The sequence below is a fragment of the Silene latifolia genome, chromosome 2 (assembly GCF_048544455.1).
Source record: "Silene latifolia isolate original U9 population chromosome 2, ASM4854445v1, whole genome shotgun sequence".
In the NCBI taxonomy this organism is placed as follows: domain Eukaryota; kingdom Viridiplantae; phylum Streptophyta; class Magnoliopsida; order Caryophyllales; family Caryophyllaceae; genus Silene; species Silene latifolia.
In genome coordinates this window covers 21692323-21717482 of record NC_133527.1, presented here as the reverse complement: position 1 = coordinate 21717482, position 25160 = coordinate 21692323, and the positions used below count along the sequence as shown (strand labels likewise).

Below are 25160 nucleotides of genomic sequence, written 5' to 3'. Positions count from 1 at the left end.
TATTTATACTAATCACGCGACGGAATTATGGTAAGACTAGGATACGGAAGGAAAGATCCGGAAATAACCGACTTAGGTTAAAACACGGAAACTTGGACAAAAAGAAAACCCTGGGAAAAGGCGCAAAGTGTCGCGTCCCTTGGAAGAGGCGCAAAGACTGCTGCGTCCTTTCCCGGGTAGGTTCCTCTGCGCGTAGAAAACGCATTTGACAGCCTGTCGTATTTTAGGCATAACTTTCTCTACAAGACTCGTATTTAGGTGATTTCGGTGGCGTTGGAAAGCTAAGAGAAATATATAGAACTTTATGTGAAATAGGCCTGACCCACAAAAGTCGTTATGACCTCGTAAAATGGGCCTAAAGTTCGGGCTGTCATTTTAACTAAATGAAATGCACATTTTGTAATGTAAACTTTTAGTTTAGCCTAATGAAGTGACATGGGACTCAAAATGAGATGTAATCATGACATTTTATGACATCCTAACCTTAGGTAGACAAGGACATTGTTTTGACTCGGGATTTGACGGTTTTAGGAAATGAAGACGGTTTTTGACCCGGACTCCAAATGTACTCTAATTACTGCCAAAACGACCATATCGGCGCGTAGATGACAACTAAGAGGTAGACATTAATGTTTGAGCAATCACTTGACGATAATTTTACGAACTGTCACAAATCGTTCCGCGTACCAAACATGCGGCCCAATCATCACCGGGTGGTTTGCGGGAGGTGCAGAAATGAGGTGTCTACAAGGGGGCGTTTTTTTCGTGCACGGGTATGAATTTTGAATCCTACCCGGGTAGTATGAGTTTGGAACTTGATTCCTCATAGCTTGTGTTGTTTCATTGTTGAGTGGTATAGGTTTGGATCTCAATTAAGGTTAAAATGCGTAAATTAAAATATTGTAAATAATAATTTTTAATATTATAAAATCATGAAAATGATTTTTTAATCAAATAAGTATATAAAAAATTGGATTTACAATATGTTATAATTTGTTTTTTCATATTTTTGTTCATTTTAGTTTAATACCCCTGGGTATCATTCACATACCCACCCCCAGATATGAGAAACTCATATCTCATGGGTTTGAGGTATGGGTATAAAACCCTTGTATTTGCCAAACAAACACTTGGTATGAGTTTGGCTCATTCCAAACCCATACATCATACCTTTTTTTGTGAGAACCAATTACCAATACCCCCTTAGAGCGCTTGGTTAATGGCATATTGAAATAGTATATTTGGGTCCAATATTCTATTTTGCAATATACTGCTCCTACCAGCATATTGGGTTAACGGATTAGAAAGAAAAAAATTTGTCTTCTTTATCCCTTTAAAAAATTATTAACCTTCCTTTTATATTTTAATAAATAATTTGTCATTTTATAAATGAGCTAAACAATCTGTTAATCTAAAATATCAATTGCCAAACACCTCTAAAATAATTCTGCTAATTAAATCTACTAGTCAAACTGCTAAATTATCCTGCTAGTCAAATCTGCTTTCTAAATCTGCTTCCGTCAATATTAATCTATTGTTTACAAAAAAAAGCCTTAAGAAATATAAATACTTTTGACTATCTTTTATAGGACTTACTCCTTACACGTCTCATTTATATTTTGGATGGATTACTAAAAACTAATAAAATGGGAAAGATGGGTGATTTTTAGCTTAAATACTAAGGTATATTGGAATAAAATGAAATGAATTTGATCAATTTCATTGATTGGTTGGGGTGATTTGGAATGAATTCAAATAACTAATGGATATTAACTCCACCTCAACCTCAATCCCTTAAAATCTCATAACCACCATCCTTCTTTGGATTCAAAATCCATTCCCCCTTCTATAACTTTTGGACCTTGTGGTGAACCAAACAAGATTCCCTTCTATAACTTTTGGACCTTGTGGTGAACCAAACAAGATTAGACAAGTATATTTTTAGAACCCCATATCACCCTACCATCAAACTCCATTCCATTCCATTCGATTCCGAGTTGTTAAACCAAACAACCCCTACATACTTGCTAAATTTAAAAGGCGACACTTATTTTGTGATAAATTTTGGTAAAAATAGAAAGATAATATTGCAATAAAGACAGTATCATATTATAGAACAGTCTCACTAAAAATTACAAAAAAAAATTCCAAAGTACGAGGGGCTAATTAAATCCACAAAAGGCCCATATAAGTGAAAACATTGTGCAATTAGGCCCAAAGGAAATAGTATTACTGAGTTACTACTAACACCACAGCCCAACTTCGGCAATGAATCATAATTTGACGGGCTCTATCCATCATGAAAAGTGTTGGTGCAAAATGTTCGTTACCTTCTTTTGAGAACCCAATTGTAAACGGTTGTCAATACATTACTTCAAATCGTGGATAATTTTAAGAGAAACACAAATTGTTGAGTAAGACGGTTTTTTACTATAAGACCAACCTACTAATAAAAGCCCAAATAAATTACATTCAAAAAAAAAAAAAAAAAAAAAAACTACTTGCTGTAGTCTGCAACTTCCCAACTAGATAACCAACGAGAGCACCTCTTCATAGTTCTACACTTATTATACACCAGTAACACCACCATTAACAATACCAATTTTTGGTTTTAATAAGACAACTAGGGAGATTGTATTATACACTTTGAATTTTAAATGACAAATGAGTAGTTAGTTATTCTGACTTTGAATTTGGTGGGTTTTAAATTAAAAAATCATGGTTCTAATTTGAAAACTTTGAAGTGATTTTAATTTATCAAAGGTAAAATTAAAATTGAGCACTTTAACTCTAAAACATAAGATTTTAACTTAAAAACATCATGATTGAAGATAAAAATTTTGGAATTAAAACTCAAAGTTTTCAAAATAAAACCATATGAATTAGAAAATTTTGAAACTTTGAAGATCATATCCCAAACCTAATAGATGGTGATTGTTATCGACTCTGATTATTGGCGATCTTCATCTTTCGTTTCAGTTGATTGGTGGGAGCAGAGGGAGAGCCGAAGGAACATGATGGGAATGATGGTTGTGAAGGCTGGGACGAAGCAGATCGACGAGGCAGTAGCGGAGGCGGTGGTTGTGACTAAGGCGGTGGAGGTGATGAGAAGGTGAAAAGGTAGTGAAGAATTGAAGGATATAGATTTGGCAGTAGGAGAAGAGCGTTATTATTTTGTTTTTAACCTTTCTTTATTTTGGGCTAATTTTTCTATTGGGCCTGTCCTATGCTATAGGACGGTCCTATAGGAGAGTTGTTGTAAGAGAAAATTGTTGATTACAGCCTTTTAAAAATCACTTTTTGAAAATTACAGTCTTATAAATTTTTTTTTGAAAATTACATCCAAAATATTACTTTTCTTCTAAAATTGCACCAACTTGAGGTTTTTGGTGAATTTTGATGATGTTTTTATGATGTCTGCTTTTATTATTTGAGAGCCTACTTACCCGATTTTCTTACCTCTCCTTAACACAAACCAATTAATCACCCCAAACATCATCAAAATTCACCGGAAACCTCAAGTTGGTGCAATTTTAGAAGAAAAGTAATATTTTGGATGTAATTTTCAAAAAAAAATTTATAAGGCTGTAATTTTCAAAAAGTGATTTTTAAAAGGCTGTAATCAACAATTTTCTCTAATTTTAATGAACTTTTCAAACTAACTCTCTCGCTCCAAATATTTCGATTCAACTATCAACAAACAATTACATTGGGAGTTACTCTTTCATGTTGATGAATGATTACGTTTTATTTGTATACTTCTTTTTTCAGAAAAATGAATATATATCAGATGTACTACCTCATATTTATTTATTTTTGTGCATATGTGTATTTTTTCCGAGCTTATGACCTCAAGTTTTACTTGTTTTTGAGTATTTGTATTTTTTTTTTCTGAGTTTATTATAGTTTATAAGTTAGATTGTAATTTGTTTTCCCGTCAAAACTCAATTCTACTAGACTTATGTAATGTTTTCGAGTTTTGTTGTAATTTTTTGAGTTTAATTTTTAAATAAATAAACTCAGAAACTTTATTGTAAAACTCATAATTTAAAATAATACTCAAAAATTTTAATATAATGCTCAAAAACTATAAAATTGGTGGTAGTACATCGGATGTATGGTCAACTTACTGCTATTTTTTGGTGCTGACAACTATGTAGAGATGATTGTGAGCGGGGTTGGGCCGAACATGGATGGGTCTACATTTGAAAAAAAAAAATCCGTCGGGAGTAGTTTTATTACTCGTGTCCATTATAAAGGGACTAATTTGCTTTTTCGATCAAGCCCTCCCATCAAAATAGGCGGCCTCCCCCGGACTCGTGAACTCAAAGTTAAAACAAAAAAAAAAGTTTATTAACCTAAACAAAATTACCAATTACCAAGAATAAAATAGGTTTATGAACTTTTTTTTGGGTTCGACTTCATTTTGCTTAAGTTTACATAATAAAACTAGTTAGTTTATAGTTATATATATTTTTTTAATAAAAATAAGAAAATATTTTCTTTTAGCGGGCTTATCGGGCCGGCCCATGGAAAATTCTCTTATTCCTCATACCCTCCAATTAATTTTAGCTGGCCTATTTCTAATGCCCAATACTCGTTACTTTAATTTTTTTTATGACCAAGCTTGCTTAAATAGCGGGCTAAATCACCCGGTCCGCACTTGATCAACTCCACAACTAAGCAACATGGTTGTTATAAAGAAGATATGCAAGTGTTGCTCTAGTTGCCAATAATGGACCAATTACCTCGACCCTATAATCGAAACAGTTTTGAGGATCAAAGCAAACATGAGGACAATTTCATATGGTAATCAACGGGTTTGTTTTGCCCAAACTCGAAAAGGTGGAACTTAGTTAACTATTGATCCGATGCTACTTTGGCTTAATTCTAGTTTAAATTTATTTTGCTCAGCCTCGGATAAAGTAAAAACTACTTAAATATTAATCCGACCCGTACACTCTAGCTTAACTTCAATTTAAATAAAACCAAAACTTGCCAAAAAAAAAAAAAAAGTTTATTGTAACAATAATCAAATGTGAAACATATATACCCAAAAACAAAGTGATTATAACGTAACTACCCCATTAATTCCAACTAACTAATTCCCTTTCCTTTCTTTCTCTCTCTCTCTCTTCTTTCTTGTAACTAACTTTCGCGCCAACCACCATAGCTGAAAACTCCACAAGAAAACTCCATTAATCGCCATGTCGGAAGCTTCAGAAGAAATCGTTACGCCTACTGTTCCTCCTCAAGAAAACCCACCACCTGATCCTAATTATACCTTCTACCTTAAAATGAAACCTCTTCGCACATTGAAGCTTGCAATTGAAGCTCTCACTAATCCTACTTTCAGCGATGATGTGTTCGGGATGTTTGGGGCCGCTACTGAAAGTCTCGCAATTACGGTTAAGAACGATGACAATGCTACTGCTACTCTATTGCTGAAGTCTCCTGGTATGATCGAGTTTCAGAGCTGCCCATCGCCGCCCATTGTTGGATTGTTGACTCCTTTGCATTTAATTTCTCAAGGTTTTCCTCGTAATCTTGATGGTGACGATGATACTGTCACTATTTTTCATCTTCAAGGAACTAATCGACTTCACTTCGAGTTTGGTATGTTCTTCATCTCTCAATTTTATGTTTACAGTTGTTTTCTTTGTCGAAAAATTATACAAGAACTAGTTTTTATTATTTTATTTTATTTTTAATTCATGTTGTTCTTCCAATGACTATGTAAAAAACATTAGGATTAAGATGTTGATCATGATAAAGTTCGTCAATGTCGATCTGAAATAAATGAGGATTATGATGTTGATTCGGAAAAATGTTAAATTGCATTCTGTGTCATTCTGTTTTCTGTTTTCAGTCAGTTTGGATCTACTTTGAGTTTTCCGTTTCAAGTTGAGGTTCGAGTTAGGTTTGGTCGAGTCAGTTTTCTGGTGTATTTTCTTGTTTTGTTTTGCTAATTTTGGTTTTAAGCAGGAACTGTCCCTCCTACTGGTATTTGGGCTGAAATGGTCGTAATTCCTGATGTTACAATGTTTCCCTACTGCACGGTCGTCAGTGCAGCAACTACTTTACCAATTGATGACATGAAGGAGCAGATTGACCATACCTTGCAGATACAAGATCCTCCTAGTAATGATACAGGTAATAAGATTGGAAGCGACAAAGAAAGGGAGTATCACTATAGGCTGTATAGCCAGCATGAGGTAACTACTAACTACTAGTCGGTGGTTTCTGTTTCGAACATTGAGTAATGGAAGATTGGATGGAAGTAATTAAATGAGTGAAATTTGAATAGGTTAAAGAAGCAAAGGGGTTTGAACAAGAGTCAAGCGACGAGGTAGTATTCAATTGGAGGTATATAAGGTTGATGAAGGAGGCGTCTTCTCTATCCGATAGAGTTAGTTTGCACTTGCTGGAAATTCCGGAGCATCACGCCTTGTTTCAGTTCCACATGGGAGAATTGGCTGATTTGTTGCTGATAAAGAAGTCTGTTTTGGTGGTCCCTCACATGTCCGCAGAAGAGGATGCACCAGATGAAGATGTCAGCGGAAGTATTCCCCCTGATACCGTCTCCATTTCATAGCTGCGCGCACTGAATCAATGAGCACAATGGATTTTGATCTCTATTAGTAGTTGCTTGTTTTTGGGCCTTGAGTTCATTTTCGGTAATCATAGTTGTATAAAACTCTCTTGATATACACCGCTGGTGACTTTGAGCTATCTTGATGGCAAAGGATCGATTTAATATCAAATTTTATATAGTTGGTTTCAGACTGGTTTCAAAACTAGCAGCATTTTTCCTTCGTTTTCAGTACCGAATAGAGCATTTTCAGAAAGGCCGCCCCAATCTTCTAGCGAAGAAATACATTAGCCAGAACAGCATTAGTCTCAAATGTTGCTTTCAGTATCGCTAATGCTTCAATTGTAGGTGGATTAAATAGTTGAAGCCAATGTTTGTTCATGTCGATCTACACTTTATCTCCTCCAATGCGCAATGGTTGGCAAGTGCTTCATTTGATAAGTCCGTCAGGTTGAGGAACTGCAATACGGAAAAATGTGTTGCTGTTTTTCAAGGTCATGTTAGGCGTGTTCATCAGATCTGGTATGCAGTTCTTTCTTTTGTCAATTTATTGCTATCTGTAATACGGGTGCAAATGCAAATGATTGTGTATTCATTTAGACCTTCTCTTTGTTGGAGAGCACCTACAACAATAAAAAAGCAAGACCATGAGTTCACGCCACTTCACGGTTACCAGCTATTATTACCAGAAGGTCCACCGGAACAATAAAAGAGCAAGACCGTGAGTTCTAGGGGGTGGGGGATAATAATATAAAGCCAGTGACATTACTGCGAGCCAGTGATGGAGTTAAGATTTGAGTGCTGCGGGGTGGGGGTGGGGGATAATAATATAAAGCACCCTCGAAAAAAATTCGAAAAATTTAGCTACAAATTTCAAAAACTCAACCGTTAAGGAGGGAGACCGCCCCTGCTAGCTCCACCACTGCTCGAGCTTTTGTAAAGGAAACAATTCTCTTACTATACATAGTTTTTTGGGCTGTTCTTGAGCCTTTGAAAGTAGTGGATTGTCATATTTGTAATTGATTACTCAAATTTGTTTGCTAATTAATTTGTTCTTGAGCCTTTGAAAATAGGGATAATAAAATTGCGCGAACTATATAGGAGTACTTATTATCTGATTAATTAATTTGTCGATCAATTAAAATACGTGATCTTTCTCATGGTGTCTTAAAAAGTTGATGTATAAAGTTAAATTAGTTAAGAGAGAAGAAAGTTAATCTGTTATCTAAAAATTTGATGTAAAAAGTCTAGCATTGTACTTTACTGTTGAAAATGTTGCAAGTAGCATCGATCTTTAAAAGCTACCTTAGAAATGAGTACACTAGGGCTGGTCAGACGTGAATGCGAGGTCAGGTTAAGCTACTCGGGTGCGGGCTGGGCCTGACTAGCTGAACGTGGATACGGCCCGAGGTAAATGGAATCGGCTTGTGACAGGCCTGTTGGAGACCCAAACCGGCTCGGGGTAGGGTTAAGGGGCGGGTTCGGGTTGAGGGCTGGTCGAGGGCAGACCGGGTAAGATTTACTCGACCATAGCCCGACCCTATTTCTTAGCAGGTTGGATCAAGCCGATAACAGGTTAAGCGGGCTAGGAAAAGAACGACCCGAGAGACGGGTCGGGTCAGGTCGGACGTGCCGTTTGACCACCCCTAGAGCTAAGCAAGGGTACATTGAAGCTGAAAAGACCAATTACGAAAGTATGGCCCATGAGTCGTAATTAGACATGCTCTATCCGCCACAAAATTTGTTTGTAATAGAAAATGTAATCTTAAAGTGGAAATGTAGGATCCACAAATGTCGCTTTATGTTGCGTTTGTTTAAGTTAATTATTTATCCCCCTTCAAAAAAAAAAAAAAAAAGTTAATTATTTATCCCACATTTATTTTGCTTGTTTATTTGGAACTTCACCGTCCATTGCTGACTCATTGCCTCATCCACTTAGATATTTTCTTCTTATGACATTTTTGCCCTTTAGCCAATTTATTCCAATTTTATTGGATGTCATCGATCATTCCAATCTCCCTAATTCCCATTGATAATTGGTGTTTTACTAGGGATATTGGATGTTTCAAAATTTTAATTGTTTTTTATCCTTTTTTTATTCTATTAATGTGTCTACTCAATCTAATTAAGTTTAAATAGGATATGTTTAACTAGACTTTATTCTTAAATTTACTTTATTTTCTAAATACAAACTTTGGAGATTTTAACACTGAATCTCTTTCATAACTTAAATTTATTGGTAACAATTACGAAACTCTTTTAAATAAAATAAATTCAATACTTCCATATATTCTACCAAAAATTCAATATCTAAATTTTCTTTACATCATCCTTCGGCATCTTTTGACAAAATTAAGTCTCAAAAGTAAAAAAATATTATCGACACATATCAACTACTTCCTCCATTCAACTCCAAACTACCATATTGGTTTTTGCATACTATTCACAAATGAATCTTCAATTGCAATTTTCTCTCAATATATAAGTGAAAATATATTCTTGTGGGATCTTATTTGATTCGTTTTACGAAAGACATTAAAAATATGTAACTTTTATAATTTTTGCATATACGTAGCTAATGCTATTTACCGCGCAAAACATGCGTTGACAAACGTGAAAAGTGTACTATGGTAGTTTGGAGTTGAATGGAGGAAGTATGTATGATATTTTGATCTCACGTAAAATTGTGTTATACAAAGAGTCAAAGATCATTTTGTTAATACTTGTTTTAAAACTTTTGCTAAACTGACTTTTATCACGAGATTCGAAAACTAACGTTAACAAAATTAAGATATTTGAGATATCTTTATAATTATATGTGGTTAAAAAATATCTGAATAATTATAAATGTCCATTTTATTCATTATTATTATTGATTTATCCACACAAGAAAAAGACTTCTTAAAGAGAACCACATTTGAGTAACTAAAATCTAAATTTGTAACCGTATTCCACATGTGGAAGGGCATCAAAGTAAACAACCTCACAAAAAGTCAGTTGATGCTTTTTCCACTTTTGAATTGATTTATTCCAAACAATGAGCTCTTCTTCCCCCAACTTGTACTTATATTAGAAATTTCCCCATTTCACAAGCAAACTCCCATTTGTTATTCATCAAATTCAAGCATTTCCTCTGAATTTTTAGCTCAAATCTCACATACCCATTTCTTAATTCTACATTTCAAGTAAAACCCAGGTTTTATTTTAATTGATTTCTCTTTAATTTGTATATACTGCTAAAATTCAATTGGATTTCATAATTAGGGTTTCATATAATCTGTTGAATCATATTTATTAAGTTCAATAGATTTGTGTATATATATAATTTGAGTGATCCCTGATTGTTAATCTGTGTATTTAGCTCCCTAAGATCAATATTTGGTGATCTTTGGAATTGGGTTAATTGGGCATGAATACTGGTGGATCAATTAAGGTTACTACAATGAAACCCTATTGTAGAATCTTGGTTAATTGCAAAAGTTCACCCATTTTTAGTATGTCAACTCATTTAGTAACTATCAACAATTTGTCGACGACACGGTATAGATTGGATCATCATAGAAATAGATATGCTTGTAATGTGCCAAAGATTGTAGGTTATAGATTTAAGCACGACCTGAATCGGAAGGATTTTTGTGGTTCCGATTTGAATTGGGGTCGTAATAGTAGATTGATTAGGAGAAGTTGTGGTGTTGATAGTGGTAGGTTTAGGAAGGTAATAACGAATGTGGCTTCGAATGTGAGGAATAATTCGACATCCACTTCGCCTTTCTCGTCAGTTGATTCTCATGTTAATGAGCCAAGCTTTGAGACCTTATTTATTCAAGGTGCTTTGAATGGTAATGTGAAGCCTTTCGTAATTGGGGGAACAAAAGATGAGGTGTTATTAGGATTAAATGGCCAAGAGAGTAAGGTAGATGTCAATAAAGACGAGAAAAAGGGGTTGAGTAATGGCATTGAAGGTGGAAACATTAAAAAGAAGCTTTCGGAGATTGAGGAGGAAGCGTGGAAGCTTTTAAGGAGTACGATTGTAAACTATTGTGGGAATCCTGTTGGGACTGTGGCTGCCAATGATCCAGCTGACAAACAGCCACTTAATTATGATCAAGTTTTCATTCGGGATTTTGTTCCATCCGCACTTGCTTTCTTGCTTCATGGTGAAGGAGAGATTGTGAAGAACTTCCTGCTTCACACATTGCAGTTGCAGGTAACTATATGTGAATGCTAATTGATCTTGTGAATAGAATACTATTGATTGGTGGAATGAGCTTCTAAGCACTTCTGAGTTCCGAGTTTCTGACTGTCCACTTCATTTCTCAAATCCTTCACTAAACTATGTATTGCTTGATTCATAGAGTTGGGAGAAAACTGTTGATTGCTACAGTCCTGGGCAAGGGTTGATGCCAGCAAGTTTTAAAGTCAGAACGGTGCCTCTTGACGGAAAGGAAGGAGCCTTTGAAGAAGTTCTTGATCCAGATTTTGGTGAATCGGCCATTGGGCGTGTGGCTCCTGTTGATTCTGGTAACATGGCATCCTTCTTTATGTGTGTGTGTGTATTTCTATGTAATCAATATTCTTGCTTATACATGATTTGTTGTTTAACTCAAAGGTTTGTGGTGGATTATACTACTAAGAGCTTATGGAAAGATTACCGGCGACTATTCCTTACAAGAACGGGTGGATGTACAGACTGGGATACGATTAATCCTTAATTTGTGTTTAACTAATGGATTTGATATGTTCCCGACGCTGCTAGTCACTGATGGTTCCTGCATGATTGATCGGCGTATGGGAATACATGGTCATCCTCTTGAAATTCAAGTAAGTGGTCTGCATTGAGCTGGAAACCCGTCTTTTGGGTTCGTATTTTGGCTGTGCGGCATTACTAAATTTATTAGTCCCCTTTGCTTCACAATTCGCATATACGTTTCAGTTTCATTTTCTTATAAATGACCCAAGTGTAAGTGAGTAATGTTTTTTCAGACAAAGGGATATGTTTTGGTTGGTGAATGTTTTAGGAACATGGTTTTCACGCTGCTTTAACCAAACATTAAATTTGACTTGGCAACTAATCGACATGCCGAACCTGTAAACCATTGTGAATAGTGTTTATATGAGGCATTGTGTATAACCGAGTGCAGCAAGTTTACTTGACCTATGGTTGTAAGTTGTAATCATTGTTATCTTGTCATGGACACAGGCATTATTCTACTCAGCTTTGCGATGCTCACGTGAGATTCTTATTGCTAATGATGGGAACAAAAATTTGGTAGCAGCAATCAATAAGCGACTCAGTTCACTGTCGTTCCATATAAGGGAATACTATTGGGTTGACATGAAGAAACTTAACGAAATATATCGTTATAAAACGGAGGAGTATTCAACTGATGCAACCAATAAATTTAATATTTATCCAGAACAAATACCATCATGGTTGGGAGATTGGATCCCAGATGAGGGTGGTTTTTTCATGGGAAATCTGCAACCTGCTCATATGGACTTCAGGTTCTTTACCCTTGGGAACCTATGGTCCGTTGTATCATCTTTGGGGAATTCCAAGCAAAACGAAAGCATACTTAATTTGATCGACGCAAAATGGGATGACCTTATCGGGAATATGCCTCTCAAGATATGTTACCCTGCTCTCGAGCTTGAGGAATGGCGTATTATCACTGGCAGTGATCCAAAGAACACGTATTGTCTAAAACCTTCTGCTAATTTACTTATTTACTCAAGTATTAGTAGAATATGAATTTTAGTCATTGATTCCAACTCTAATAAACCTTTGTTCATTCATACAGTCCGTGGTCGTATCACAACGGTGGATCTTGGCCTACACTCTTGTGGCAGGTATTTTTCTATGTACAGTATTTGTTACATCAGTTATGTGACCATGGTAGTTTTGTCTTTCCGATGCATAGGCACGAGACACGTGTGAGAATAAATTTTACTTCAGGTGTCACAAATTAGCATTCGTTTTTCTTTCTACGTCTTTTGTAAAAAAAAGGGCCGCTCGGTGCACGATGGCATCCCCGCTAGGCGAGGGTCCGGGGAATCAATATGCAGCCCGGTGCACGATGACAGTATTTGAATCAATATGTATTTTATTTTTTTTATTTTTTTTGCAGTTCACACTTGCTTGCATTAAGATGAAGAGGCCAGAGCTAGCCGAAAAAGCAATAAACTTGGCTGAAAGAAGGCTTTCAGATGACAAATGGCCAGAGTATTATGATACCAAGAAGGGACGATTTATTGGGAAACAAGCTCGACTCTATCAAACTTGGACCATTGCCGGTTATCTGTCATCAAAGATGCTCTTAGACAACCCGGGAGCAGCTTCCTCCCTTATTTTCGAGGAGGATCACGAGCTTCTTGAGACATGTGTTTGTGCTCTCAACAAAGCCGGTAATAGAAAGTGTTCTCGTAGAGTCTCCATATAGAGCTTTTGAGTCGAGGTTGTATCAGATATATTTTTCTTGTTGAGACCCGTGCTACTAAATCTTATTCGTAGTTAGCAACCTAGGTTTAGAAACCATTGGAACTAGACGACCCAAATTTGGTGCAGTTTTTTTGTGCACCAGTGTTCCATCGTCTTTGACTCCGCTATTCTTCAACATGACTTTTTTTATGTATCTTCATTTGTTTGTGTGGATTAACTTCAGCTCATCACCATTATGTACTCTGCCAAAATAGTGTTTCATTTGTTTACACCATTTCTCTACGATTATATGACATTCATTGTCGAATCTAAAGCTGGAATATGGAAGGAGAATTACGATTGGTTTGTGGCCGGAAGTGTAAGTTAGGCACAGCCGTAGAAAGTAAGTATCAATTGTTGAATCGTCACCCTGAAGCAGCGTGAAAAGGCAGACTCTATATTCAATTGTAGAGCTTTATTCCCTTTGGGGGTCATCGCCGCCAAACTAATATGCTGAAAACTCAACCTTGTAATACTCAATTTGGAAAAGTTGCCAAGTACATATATAGTGAGAAGAAAACTAAGAAATAATCCGTATTTTTCAATCATCTGTTTACCTTTGATTTTGATTAAAATATGAATAAAAATAAGGGGATTATATGTTGGGTAACGTTTTTTCTGCACTATAATCGTGGCTACATTGCTGATCCATGAACATGATGTACAGGGGAACTATATGTTGAACACGCTTGTTCAGGGATTTCGCGGCAGAGCATGTACAATAGTTTTTTTTTTTTTGACAACGGAGAATGTAGAATTGTAAAAGATAGAGAACATCTATTTTGCAATAAATTTACCTTCTCTCACTGGCGAGCAGAATAATTTTATACTTACAGTAACAAAATTCTTACATGTTCTCCATTTAAATTGACATAAAATAAGTTGAAAACAGAGATTTTTCCTCTCACAACCATTATATATTTATATGTCGACGACCACTTATAAGTTATAATGGAGAGTCAGCTCTTCTGTGCTCTTTATCGAGAGATCCAAGAGAGCTTCTATCCATCTTAATTCTTCGGAGGGCACATAAGAAAATAAAGCGAACACCTTATAGACCAAAAAAACCATCATTTAGTACCAAGTACAACCATCTAAAATGGCACTTGGAGTCTAGAGAGCTCTCTATCTGTAACTTTGATGTGATTCCATTAGAAAGAAAACTACAAAATTTTGTTTTAGATTATAATCATAATCATAATAATGACAAAAGAGACGAACAAGAATCTCACCAAATGTAAATAAGAATTTACAGTACAAACATGAAAATGAAGCTCGAGTAATACAATGTACTCCGTATTATTTTTCATTCCAAAACATTTCCATCCCCAAAAAATGTTGTCAAATTGTTGACCTTTTTTACAGATATATCTGAGGCGAAGAAGGGTGGTTTTGAGTAAAAGAAGACGTACCACACCCCTGTACGCAAACGACATTCCACATTCCGGACTTCAGTCTCTCAAGCAGCATCAGAATTCTTAGCCTGGTTCTGCTCGAATACATCATCTGTAAGCACAGTAGTTGAGTCATGAATATAAGCTTAAGAAAGTCGCATGTGCAAAATAACCAGAGATGAGATGAATTTTACGAAAGTATTATTTTTCCATAAAATGCTTTATGATCATATGAGAAATCAAGAACACCCTTATGATTTATGAATCATGAGAACACCTCCTTGTTCATTTCATGAAATACATTCCAACTATACATAAAAACGAAAAACAAATCATGAAATGTATTTCAAATTTACAATTCTCATATAACGTTTATTCAAACTATATACTCCGTAACATGGAGTACAATTCAATAATACATGAGATACGTTCCAAATATACATGAAGGTTGACTAATGCCAAGAACCGGTATACACCACCGACTAGTGACTGAAGTGAGTGGTTGACCGCTAGCAATGACCCTTCATTGACGTTAACCATTGAATGAGAGTCGGATCTTGACTATTGGAATGTTAAAAAATTACCTTCTACATATTTAAAATGTACTCCGTACTTGATTATTCTCAACATTCTTGCCTAGGGTTCTCAGAGGACCTATATCCTATATATGATGATATGCATGCATATACAGCAAATACCTGAGTATTGCACAACTGTACTACGTAGACCAAAGTAAAGTTGATAAAAAATAATATCAATAGTCAAGAAAACTACGTAAGATACAGCCCTTTTCAGTGAACAACGCCGATGAATCTATGATACTCGAATCCAAACGACTTGAACAATAAATATTTTCATTCAAAAGCTGAGAACTAGTACTATGACCAAGTAGTGTTGAGTCCTAACTCTGATCATACAGTTATGGTTCAAGATTATATTTTTATGAAATTTCAGGTTTTGTCTTTTTGTTTGATTGTGTGAGTTGACCGTTATGGATACTTTTGCAGACTCGTCCCTTTTCACATTCTTGGCCATGAGCCTAGATAAAACTGGAAAAGTCTAAGGCCGACATATAAAATTGGGAAAGATTGGTTAGTTATAGTAAACAGAATGCCTCTGACTCTCTGAGTAATTGGTGATCCAGGATTAAGATTTGGAGGAATTTGATCATGCCCACCGAATTAAGGACCTATCTTTTACAATGGACATCACAACCAGTAAGATACTACATCTACCCTCTGAGGGCTCTGCATATGTTTCTCTTTCCAAAGATTGCAGATAAGTCAATCAGATGATTCAATTAGTAGATGTGTTACATTAAGGCTCTTTGTTTAAATACAAAAACTGGAGGGAGAGGAGGGGAGAAACTTTTTTCCTTCAAATCTTTCCTTTGCTGGAGGAATTTAATTTGCCTTATAGGAGGGAAACGGAGAGATCCATTTTCCCTTCCTTCCAAAAACCCCCCACTTCCGTTTTGCTAACCAAACAAGGGGTATTGTCCACCTCCAAATCCCTTCCACAATTTTCTCTCCAAACTCCCCTATCCAAACAAAGGGTAAAGTGACAACTAGCGCTCGTTAGATCGAAATAAGGAAAGAACGGAAATTTGAGAAGCTTTCCTTGATCATTGGTTTGTTCCTATTCCTGTAGTTAAAGAAAGACAGCTGTCTCAAGAAACTAGAGTTTATCCACAGGCAAAATACCAAGAAAACGGGATCAAGACGGCTACAACTGTGAGACAATTACTTCCTAGTTCCTACACTTAACAGGCACCCGTTGACCTCCACCTTTTCACCCTTTGTTGTATAAAAACAAATGATCATAAGACATAGGAACAAATCTTGTAAAGTGAGTATAAAGGACAAACTTCTCAACAGAATACCAGTCCCATCTTATGCATGCTTTTTTGCCGGATAGAAAAACAATAGAATTTCAGTTTTTCATAGACAATAATCACGTGGCCTATGTTGCATATATATGAATATCAAAGATGGGACACTTGAAGGTAAATGAAGCATAAACTCTGACCTACTTGCATACAATCACGGTATGGAATATCAAAAATTGGCTATGTAAATAATTTCAACTTTCCGTGTTGATATTTTCCAATATATAAAGGCTTGTTAAAAACGGCCAGTATTAAGGCCAACACGTACGATATTTGACCGACACACCAATGCTAGACTGATATGGCTTATATGACTTCAATATAAAAACACAGTGATACACCGTGACATCGGTCACGCCACCGCATAATAGTACAAAACCACGATTCCTGACCAATATTGTAATTTATAGTTGCATACAATAGCCAAGGAATGAAAAGTATCTGATTAGCAAACAAAAATCTTTTAAATAATAAGAAAAATTGAGCTGGTAGTGCACTAGTAGCAAAGGTAAGTGGTCGCACTCAATTAAAGAAAGTATGGAAGGGGGGTTTAGGTAGCATAGCCAAGTAAATATACACCAAAAAGAAAGCTCACAAATTACGGAATACCTTAAGTATGCCGAAATTCATTGGCGCCATGGGATTGACATTCCCCTACCCAGGATAAATCGAGTGTTTAGCTTCACCCACTTATTTTGTCAACCTGACTGCATTATCCAACAAGTCATTCCAAAGGATTCATTAGTTGCTTGATTCTTCTTTTATGATGATCTTTTTCTTATCACGCTTCTGAGCTGCCCTTCTCCTGGACTGTATCAACTGAACATATTCGGCCACTACAACATGAAACTTTGAAGAAAGTCTACCAGATGCAGCAGCAGTAAGACCTGCTTTCTTCAAGGCCTGTTTGACATCGTTGAGTGCCTTTGGCAAGTGGCTGTTACACAGTGATGGAACAGCTGAACTCAGTATGGGCCTTCCGCAGATAATCTGTCCCTGCTCTGGACTGGTTAGACAAGAATAGCAACATTAAACAACAGGCATCAGGAGGGTGCTTACAAATTAACTAGGCTATAAGCATCAGAATCAATTGAAATGGTAGGTGAGCATGTGAAAAATTTCCCTTTTGCTACCACAACTGTTCAACCATCAAGGCTTAATTTTCACACTAAGGCTTAATTGACTTCATTGAACCACATTACCACAATACCGCATCAGACTAGACTTCTTGTTAGGCTTAGTGGCGTTTTAAATCTCAGAATTACAACTCATGAGTGGAGTAATCCGAGGACTGAGCTACTCAAAGCAAAACTTGTATCAATAGTAATCAAACTTACAGTTTTTTTGACAAATATGTAGGTTTCATAAAACAAATATGAAGTAAATAGTTTTAAGCAGCCACCGACTGACTATGTTATTCAAACATAGCTCGGCCAAATTATGAAAAGTGTTAAACCTCTGTTTTGATGTAGGGATTTAATGAAAGAAAGGGGAGCGACTTCCCAGTCGAAACAGCAAATTAGATGGGAGGGAAGTGACGGTATCCATTTTCGCAACTGTAAAGCAAATCGTAATCCCTCTAACCTACGCAAAATTTGGAGGGAAAACACAATAACTGCATTCCCCTCACCTCCTCTCCCTCTAACTCCCTTCCCTTCCCCTTCTCTACATTATAAGTTGTTCGCTTAAAATGTAGTTCCAAGTATCAAATATCCCACACGGATACACTACGTAGCAAAAAGTGTCCAAGTAACATAGCCCATCAACTATATTTCCTCTTATCGGTTAAACTAAACTCAGCTGGATAAGCAATCAAGATTGTTATGATGACAGCCTCGAAAATAAACCATCCATAATCACACACAAAGCCTAGAAATGCAATTGGGTAATCTCCCAACAGCCGAGTAAATAGTTAATCAAACGTAAACAAATGATTGGGACAGTGGGCATATCAATCAACAAAATAACAAACAGAAAAGCGAAGAATGAGAAAAATTACGCTTTGATAACGAAATTGCAAGGTTTATAAAGCTTCTGGTTGGGATCAGACAAGATATGCAAAGAACAAAAACTCGTCAACGCCATAGCTTTCAACTCACACGCACTAAACGCACACCTACGATAACCACCAGCACCACCATTATTACTACTTCCACCCTCTCCATACCCTAACCCTAACCCTAATTTTCCATTACAGCAATAGCTACCATGATCAGCAGCATTAATATTACTCGCAGCATTCGTTTCGCCGCAACCTTCAGCAACAACGCCAAACTCGGCATTGCCATTATTATTAACGACATTCGCCTCGGTGTTGGTGTCGAAACAGAGGGGGCTAACGCCGTAGTTCCAGTAATACTGGCGGTACTGGGCACGTAGGTGATCCATGAGGGTCCAGAAATGGTCACGGTAGACCCGGCTGAGTTTTCGGGTTCGAATCAGACGGCGGCGGAGGAGTTCTTGACGGGTTAGGTGAGAAGAGGTGGAGAGTTGTGAGATGTGTTGTTGTTGAGAAGGGAAAAGTGTGTCGTCGTCATTGTCGTCGATGAGGGTTCGGCATGAAGGGTTTATGGTGGTTATGGCGGCGGCGGTGGAAGCCATGGGAGAATTGGAAATGGAGCAGCACTGAAAAGTGGAGTATTGGAGTGTCACTCACAAGTCACACCCACGTTTGTATGATGATTTGATGAATATGAATGAATGACTAATGAGGGTTTTTGAGGTGATGTAAAAGATTTACCTTTTCTTTAGTTCTCACTTAAGACCGTCTTATAATAAAACTTTTTTACGGGCGTTGTTTGGTTCTCTACAGATTATTATTAGGAAAAATTACAAATAATCATTATATATTTACGTATTTTTACAAATTATTATCACGTATTTGCGTTTTTATAAAAAAAAACCAGACTTTCATGTATACTCCCCCCAAACACCACCGTATATTTGTCCCGAGACTCGTTTTTCATATTTCCCGACTTTTTAATTAACGATTTATCTAAAATACCCATATTACCCTCATTGACTTAAACAATACTAGCCTATCCTATTCCTTTTTTTCCCCAAATCATCGCTCAAACCCTAAATCCCAAATTGTTTCACCTCTTTAATGACAATCTCCCTCCCTCTGTCTCTTTCTGTCAATTTATTTAATTAGTAACACTATTAAACTAAAAGTGAAGATAACGGTGGATTTGAAGGCAAAAAAATAGTGTTTGGGCGGAAACAGGCAAGGAATTCGTAGATTTTATTCATTCTAATGACATTGCATCTAGCAACAGTCACAAGCGTCATAAAAAACAAGAACAAGGAAATGTATCGTCGTTGAATAAGTCTCCAAAATGTGTCAACGGATTTTTTATGGTGATGGATAACTTGGAGATTAAATAGTGGATGTGAACGGAGCAGGTGTTGTTGTGGCTCGGTTGTGTCGGTAACAGATTCGGGTACAGGAGGTGGAATGATGATCGCCATTAATTGAGGTGTGGCCAACCATGAATTAGGTGTGTGTTGACGCACTGCGATGTCGTGTGAAGAGGATGGTTGTGAATTGAGATCTTTGATGATGGTGATTTTGATAGGGGATCAGGGGGTTATCAATGGGGAGATCAAGGGAATGAATATAATAATGGTTCACTTTTTGATACAGTTAGAGGAATTGTTATGAATTCTGTTGAGATTCTGTTAGAATTAGTTATTACTTAGCTATCAAATAACAGAATTAATTACTCTTACAAATATAGATTTCTATAAAATAGTTATCTTGTAATCATTTCTACATTCATTCATAATCAAATACAATTCTCTCTCAATTCTTTCTATCTCTTCTCTTGTATCTTCTCTCAAACTCTCTCGTCTAAACTCCATTGTTAGACTTCTTTCACCATTAAACAAGTTTGATACAGCTGAGCACATAGCTCCTGTATCATTGGTATCAGAGCAGGTTATCCTGGCGCCAACACGCAATCGATCGAAAGTGGAGGGTCAAATCACTGCTTTACAACAACAACTTCAAGAACAAGCGAAGAAATTGGATGAACAAGCCCTGCAGAATGCTCAATTATGCCAGAATATGACGCAAATGATGGGTATGTTCCAGAATCTTCAACACCAACTTCAACAAGCAGGGGATGGTAATGGAACTCTTACTTCAGAATCTGGGCATGGAATTGGGACCCCAACCAGGAATCTTGGGTTTGTTCCTACACTTGAATTTCCCTCTTTTGATGGTAATGGTGTTGTTACTTGGGTGCAAAAATGCAGTAGATATTTTGCTTTATGTAAAATAGTTGATTCTCAAAAAGTTGACATGGCTTGTTTGAACATGGTGGGCAAGGCTGAATTATGGGCTTCAAATTACTTGTCTGTTCATGCTAATGTTGCTTGGGAACAATTTGTGATTGATTTGTCTGCAAGATTTAGGGATGATCTTAGCTATAATATTGTAGAAAAATTTAATAAATTGGTTCAAACCAGTTCAATTACTCAATATATTGATGATTTTGAGGGTCTGAAAGGAATAATGCAACAAAAGAATCCATTATTGCCTGATAATTTCTTTTTAGACAGTTTTATTGGGGGCCTTAAGCCAACCATAAAACCATTTGTTAGAGCTTTCAAACCCACTAATATGGTTGATGCTATAGAGTTTGCTAGATGTCAGGAAGATGCTATTCAGGCTAGCGTGTTAGTTAATTCTCATTCTTCTAAATCCTATAATTCTTTTTCTAAACCACCCTCTCAACTACCTCCATTGTTACCCACCCCAAAAATGGCCCTTCTCAAAAATATGGTCACCAACTACCCACCGAGGCCAGGGCAACGGAATTATATACCTGCCAATGTTAGAGCTGATAAAATGGCTAAGGGTGAGTGTTATTACTGCAATCAACCTTATGATAGGAACCATAAATGACCTTTTAAGGAAAAACAGGTGTTTACTGTGGAAGTGCAAGGGTGGGATGGGTGTGAAGAGGAGACTGAACTGGAATTGGTGGTTGGGGAAGGGGAGTTGGCAGAAACAGAACTGTTGGTGGAGGAGCCTTGTATCTTTGTTAATGCTTTGTCAGGAAATCCAGGGTATCAAGCTATGAGAGTGGTGGGTTTTATCAATAAAAAGCCAATACACATTCTCATTGACTCTAGAAGTACTCATAACTTCATGGATGTGGCATTGGCTCAACAACTTGGGTGTAAGGTTGACAACATTGCTCCACAGTCAGTAACAGTTGCTGATGGTAACCATTTAGCTTGTCAAAGTATTTGCAAGGGGTTCAGTTGGGTGTTACAGAATCATACCCTAGTGACTGATGCCCTACTTATTCCTTTGGGAGGTTGTGATATGGTGTTGGGAGTGCAATGGCTCGGTACTTTAGGGCATGTCCAATGGGATTTCAGGAAATTAGTCATGCAATTCCAGTTGAATGGGGAAACTCATTCAAGGGAAAAAAGCTGATAAATGTGTCTTGGAATCTACTCAATTGTGTTTATTGCAACTGGTTCCACAGGACATGGAAGGAACATTGTCTTCTCTGGATATTGGTTGCCATTCCTTAACAGCAAATGTTGATAACAAACATCCTGTTCTTTTCAATCTTTTGGAGCAGTATAAGAAGATCTTTGAGGAGCCTAAATCCTTGCCTCCATCTCGAGGGGTATTTGATCATAAAATACCTTTGACACAGGGTTCTGAACCAGTCAGTATAAGGCCTTACAGGTACCCATTGGTAAAAAGAGATATCGTTGAGAAACTGGTGTAAGAGATGTTAGACAGAGGTACAATCCAAGTCAGCTCTAGTCCATTTGCATCTCCAGTAGTATTGGTGGGAAAAAAAGATGGATCTTGGAGGCTTTGTGTGGATTATAGGGAGTTAAATAGGAGAACAATCAAGGATAAGTTTCATATCCCTGTTGTTGATGAGCTGATTGATGAATTAGCAGGTGCCACCATTTTTACAAAACTTGATTTAAGGGCTGGGTATCACCAGTTAAGGGTTAATTCAGAGGATGTGTACAAGACAGCATTTAAAACCCATGGAGGGCACTATGAGTTTATGGTTATGCCTTTTGGCTTAACCAATGCACCAGCTTCATTCCAGAGTTGGATGAACTCTACCTTTAGACCATTACTTAGGAAATGTGTATTGGTCTTCTTTGATGATATATGGAATTGGTGTTTCAGATGATGCAACAAAATAACATGTATGCCAAAATGTCAAAATGTGCATTTGCTATGGAGAAAGTGGAGTACTTGGGACATTTCATCTCGGGAAAAGGGGTAGAAACTGATCCTAAGAAAGCACAAGCTGTAGTTGAGTGGCCAACACCCAAATCTGTTAAGGATTTGAGAAGCTTTATTGGGTTAGCTGGCTATTACAGGAAGTTTGTGAGGAATTATGCAGTTCTGAGTAAACCTTTAACTAATTTGTTGAAGAAGGGGGCTTATGATTGGACTGCTACAGCCCAAGAGGCATTTGAAGCCTTGAAGTTAGCACTCACTTCTGCTCCTGTGCTTGCAGTACCAGATTTTTCTCAACCCTTCATTGTTGAAACCGATGCATCAAATGAAGGTATTGGGGTTGTTCTTATGCAGTCAAGTCACCCTTTGGCCTATATTAGCAGGGGGCTAGGACCAAAATGGCAAAAGCTGTCAGTATATGAGAAGGAGTTATTGGCCATAGTATTTGCAGTCCAGAAATGGGAGCAATACTTATCAAGTCAGCATTTCATCATCAAAACTGATCGAAAGAGTTTAAAATGGCTATTGCAGCAGAAAATTTCCACACCTTTTCAGCAATTTTGGCTTTCTAAGTTGATGGGGTTTGACTATGAGATAGTGTACAGAAGTGGTAAGGAGAATTTAGCTACTGATGCATTATCAAGGGTGACTGCATCTGAAATATTGTGTTTAGCTATTTCAATGGTGGATTCTGACTTAGTTCAGAAGATCAAAGACAGTTATGTTCAGGATTCCCACTTATCTTCCATTTTACAATCCTTGCAGCAACAACAATCTGTAGGACACTATACCTTACTGGATGGGTTGATAAGAAGAAAAGGGAAAATAGCAGTTGGGATAGATGAAGGCCTAAAATCACAAATTTTGACATGGCATCATTCTTCAAGTGAGGCTGGTCATACAGGAAGAGATGGTACCTTGAGGAGAGTTAAATCCTTATTTTATTGGAAGGGAATGACCAAGGACATTAGTTGGTTTATCAAACATTGCCAAGTGTGTCAAGCAGCTAAACATGAGAATGTGGCATATCCTGGTTTGCTACAGCCTCTACCAATTCCTGAAGAGGTTTGGATTGATATATCAATGGAGTTTATAACTGGATTGCCTAAATCCATGGGTAAGGAGGTAATTCTGGTTGTGGTTGACAGACTAAGCAAATGTGCTCATCTTATAGCTTTATCCCATCCCTTTACTGTTGTGCAAGTAGCTCAAGCATATTTGAACAATGTGTTCAAATTACATTGCTGGCCTAGGAGTATAGTTAGTGACAGAGATTCAGTTTTTCTGAGTCAATTTTGGAGGTCTTTATTCTTTCTACATGGGACTGAATTCAAGTACTCATCAACCTATCACCCCCAGACCGATGGTCAAACAGAGGTGGTTAACAGGTGTCTTGAAGCATATTTGAGGTGCATGTGTGGAGATCAACCCAAAGATTGGAGTATGTGGTTGCCATTAGCTGAATGGTGGTTTAATACTCACTTTCACACTGCTACAGGGCTTACCCCTTATGAAGTGGTTTACAATCAGCCTCCACCTCTTCACTCACCCTATCTGCCCGGAGAATCTAGGGTGGATGATAGATCAATGCAAAAAAAGGGAAGTAATGGTGACTTTACTAAAACAGAATTTGGTAAAGGCTCAATCCAGAATGAAGCAATTAGCAGATCAGCATAGGACTGAGAGAACTTTTGCTGTGGGAGATTGGGTGTGGCTTAAATTACAGCCCTATAGACAATAGTCAGTGCAGCAGAGAAGCAATCAGAAGCTTGCTCACAAGTATTATGGGTCATTCCAAGTTGCAGCTTTAATTGGAAAGGTAGCATACAACCTCAAGCTACCAGCATCATCCCTGGTACATGATGTTTTTCATGTATCTCAACTTAAAAGATTTTATGGCAATTTACCTATGATTACACACATTCCCCTTTGGTTCCAAGGTCAATCTTCTATTCAGACTCCAATACCACGGGCCGTCTTAGAAAGGAGATTAGTGAAGTTTCAGAATAGAGCACAAGTGCAATACTTGGTTCAGTGGGAGGGCTATCCTGCTTCAGAAGCTACATGGGAGCCTGCTGAAAGTTTTGAGGAGCAATTTCCTCAGTTTGATGTTCAAGTGACTTGAGGACAAGTCAAGTTTTTAAGGAGGAAGAAATGATACAGTTAGAGGAATTCTGTTGAGATTCTGTTAGAATTAGTTATTACTTAGCTGTCAAATAACAGAATTAGTTACTCTTACAAATATAGATTTCTATAAATAGTTATCTTGTAATCATTTTTACATTCATTCATAATCAAATACAATTCTCTCTCAATTCTTTCTATCTCTTCTCTTGTATCTTCTCTCAAACTCTCTCGTCTAAACTCCATTGTTAGACCTCTTTCACCATTAAACAAGATTGATACAGCTGAGCACATAGCTCCTGTATCACTTTTATGGTTCATAATCATGAATTAACAAGAGTGAATTGATGGAGATTGAGATTAAAGAGCTGAAATGATTTGGGGATTTAGGATTTGGGGATGATTTGGGGAAAAAAGGAAGACGATATGTTGTACTCCATTGTTCAAGT

General features: G+C 37.0%; 3 protein-coding genes across 3 annotated transcripts; 2 read left to right on the top strand and 1 right to left on the bottom strand.

Annotated features, from left to right (window-relative positions):
- Positions 1–5991: 5991 nt before the first annotated feature.
- LOC141628728 (uncharacterized) lies at positions 5992–6649 on the top strand. Its single transcript, XM_074441828.1, has 2 exons — positions 5992–6215; positions 6308–6649. Exons 1-2 carry the CDS (start codon positions 6018–6020, stop codon positions 6593–6595), a joined length of 486 nt encoding a protein of 161 aa, XP_074297929.1. The 5' UTR covers positions 5992–6017; the 3' UTR covers positions 6596–6649.
- A 2906-nt stretch (positions 6650–9555) lies between these two features.
- LOC141642434 (alkaline/neutral invertase A, mitochondrial-like) lies at positions 9556–13228 on the top strand. Its single transcript, XM_074451243.1, has 6 exons — positions 9556–10799; positions 10948–11113; positions 11202–11413; positions 11793–12286; positions 12394–12442; positions 12721–13228. Exons 1-6 carry the CDS (start codon positions 10002–10004, stop codon positions 13030–13032), a joined length of 2031 nt encoding a protein of 676 aa, XP_074307344.1. The 5' UTR covers positions 9556–10001; the 3' UTR covers positions 13033–13228.
- A 968-nt stretch (positions 13229–14196) lies between these two features.
- Positions 14197–19045, bottom strand: LOC141642435 (uncharacterized). Its single transcript, XM_074451244.1, has 3 exons — positions 18352–19045; positions 16962–17358; positions 14197–14576 (listed from the first exon to the last, which is right to left on the bottom strand). The coding sequence occupies exons 1-2, from the start codon at positions 18951–18953 to the stop codon at positions 17094–17096; spliced, it is 867 nt and encodes a 288-aa protein (XP_074307345.1). The 5' UTR covers positions 18954–19045; the 3' UTR covers positions 14197–14576; positions 16962–17093.
- Between the last annotated feature and the right edge of the window lie 6115 nt (positions 19046–25160).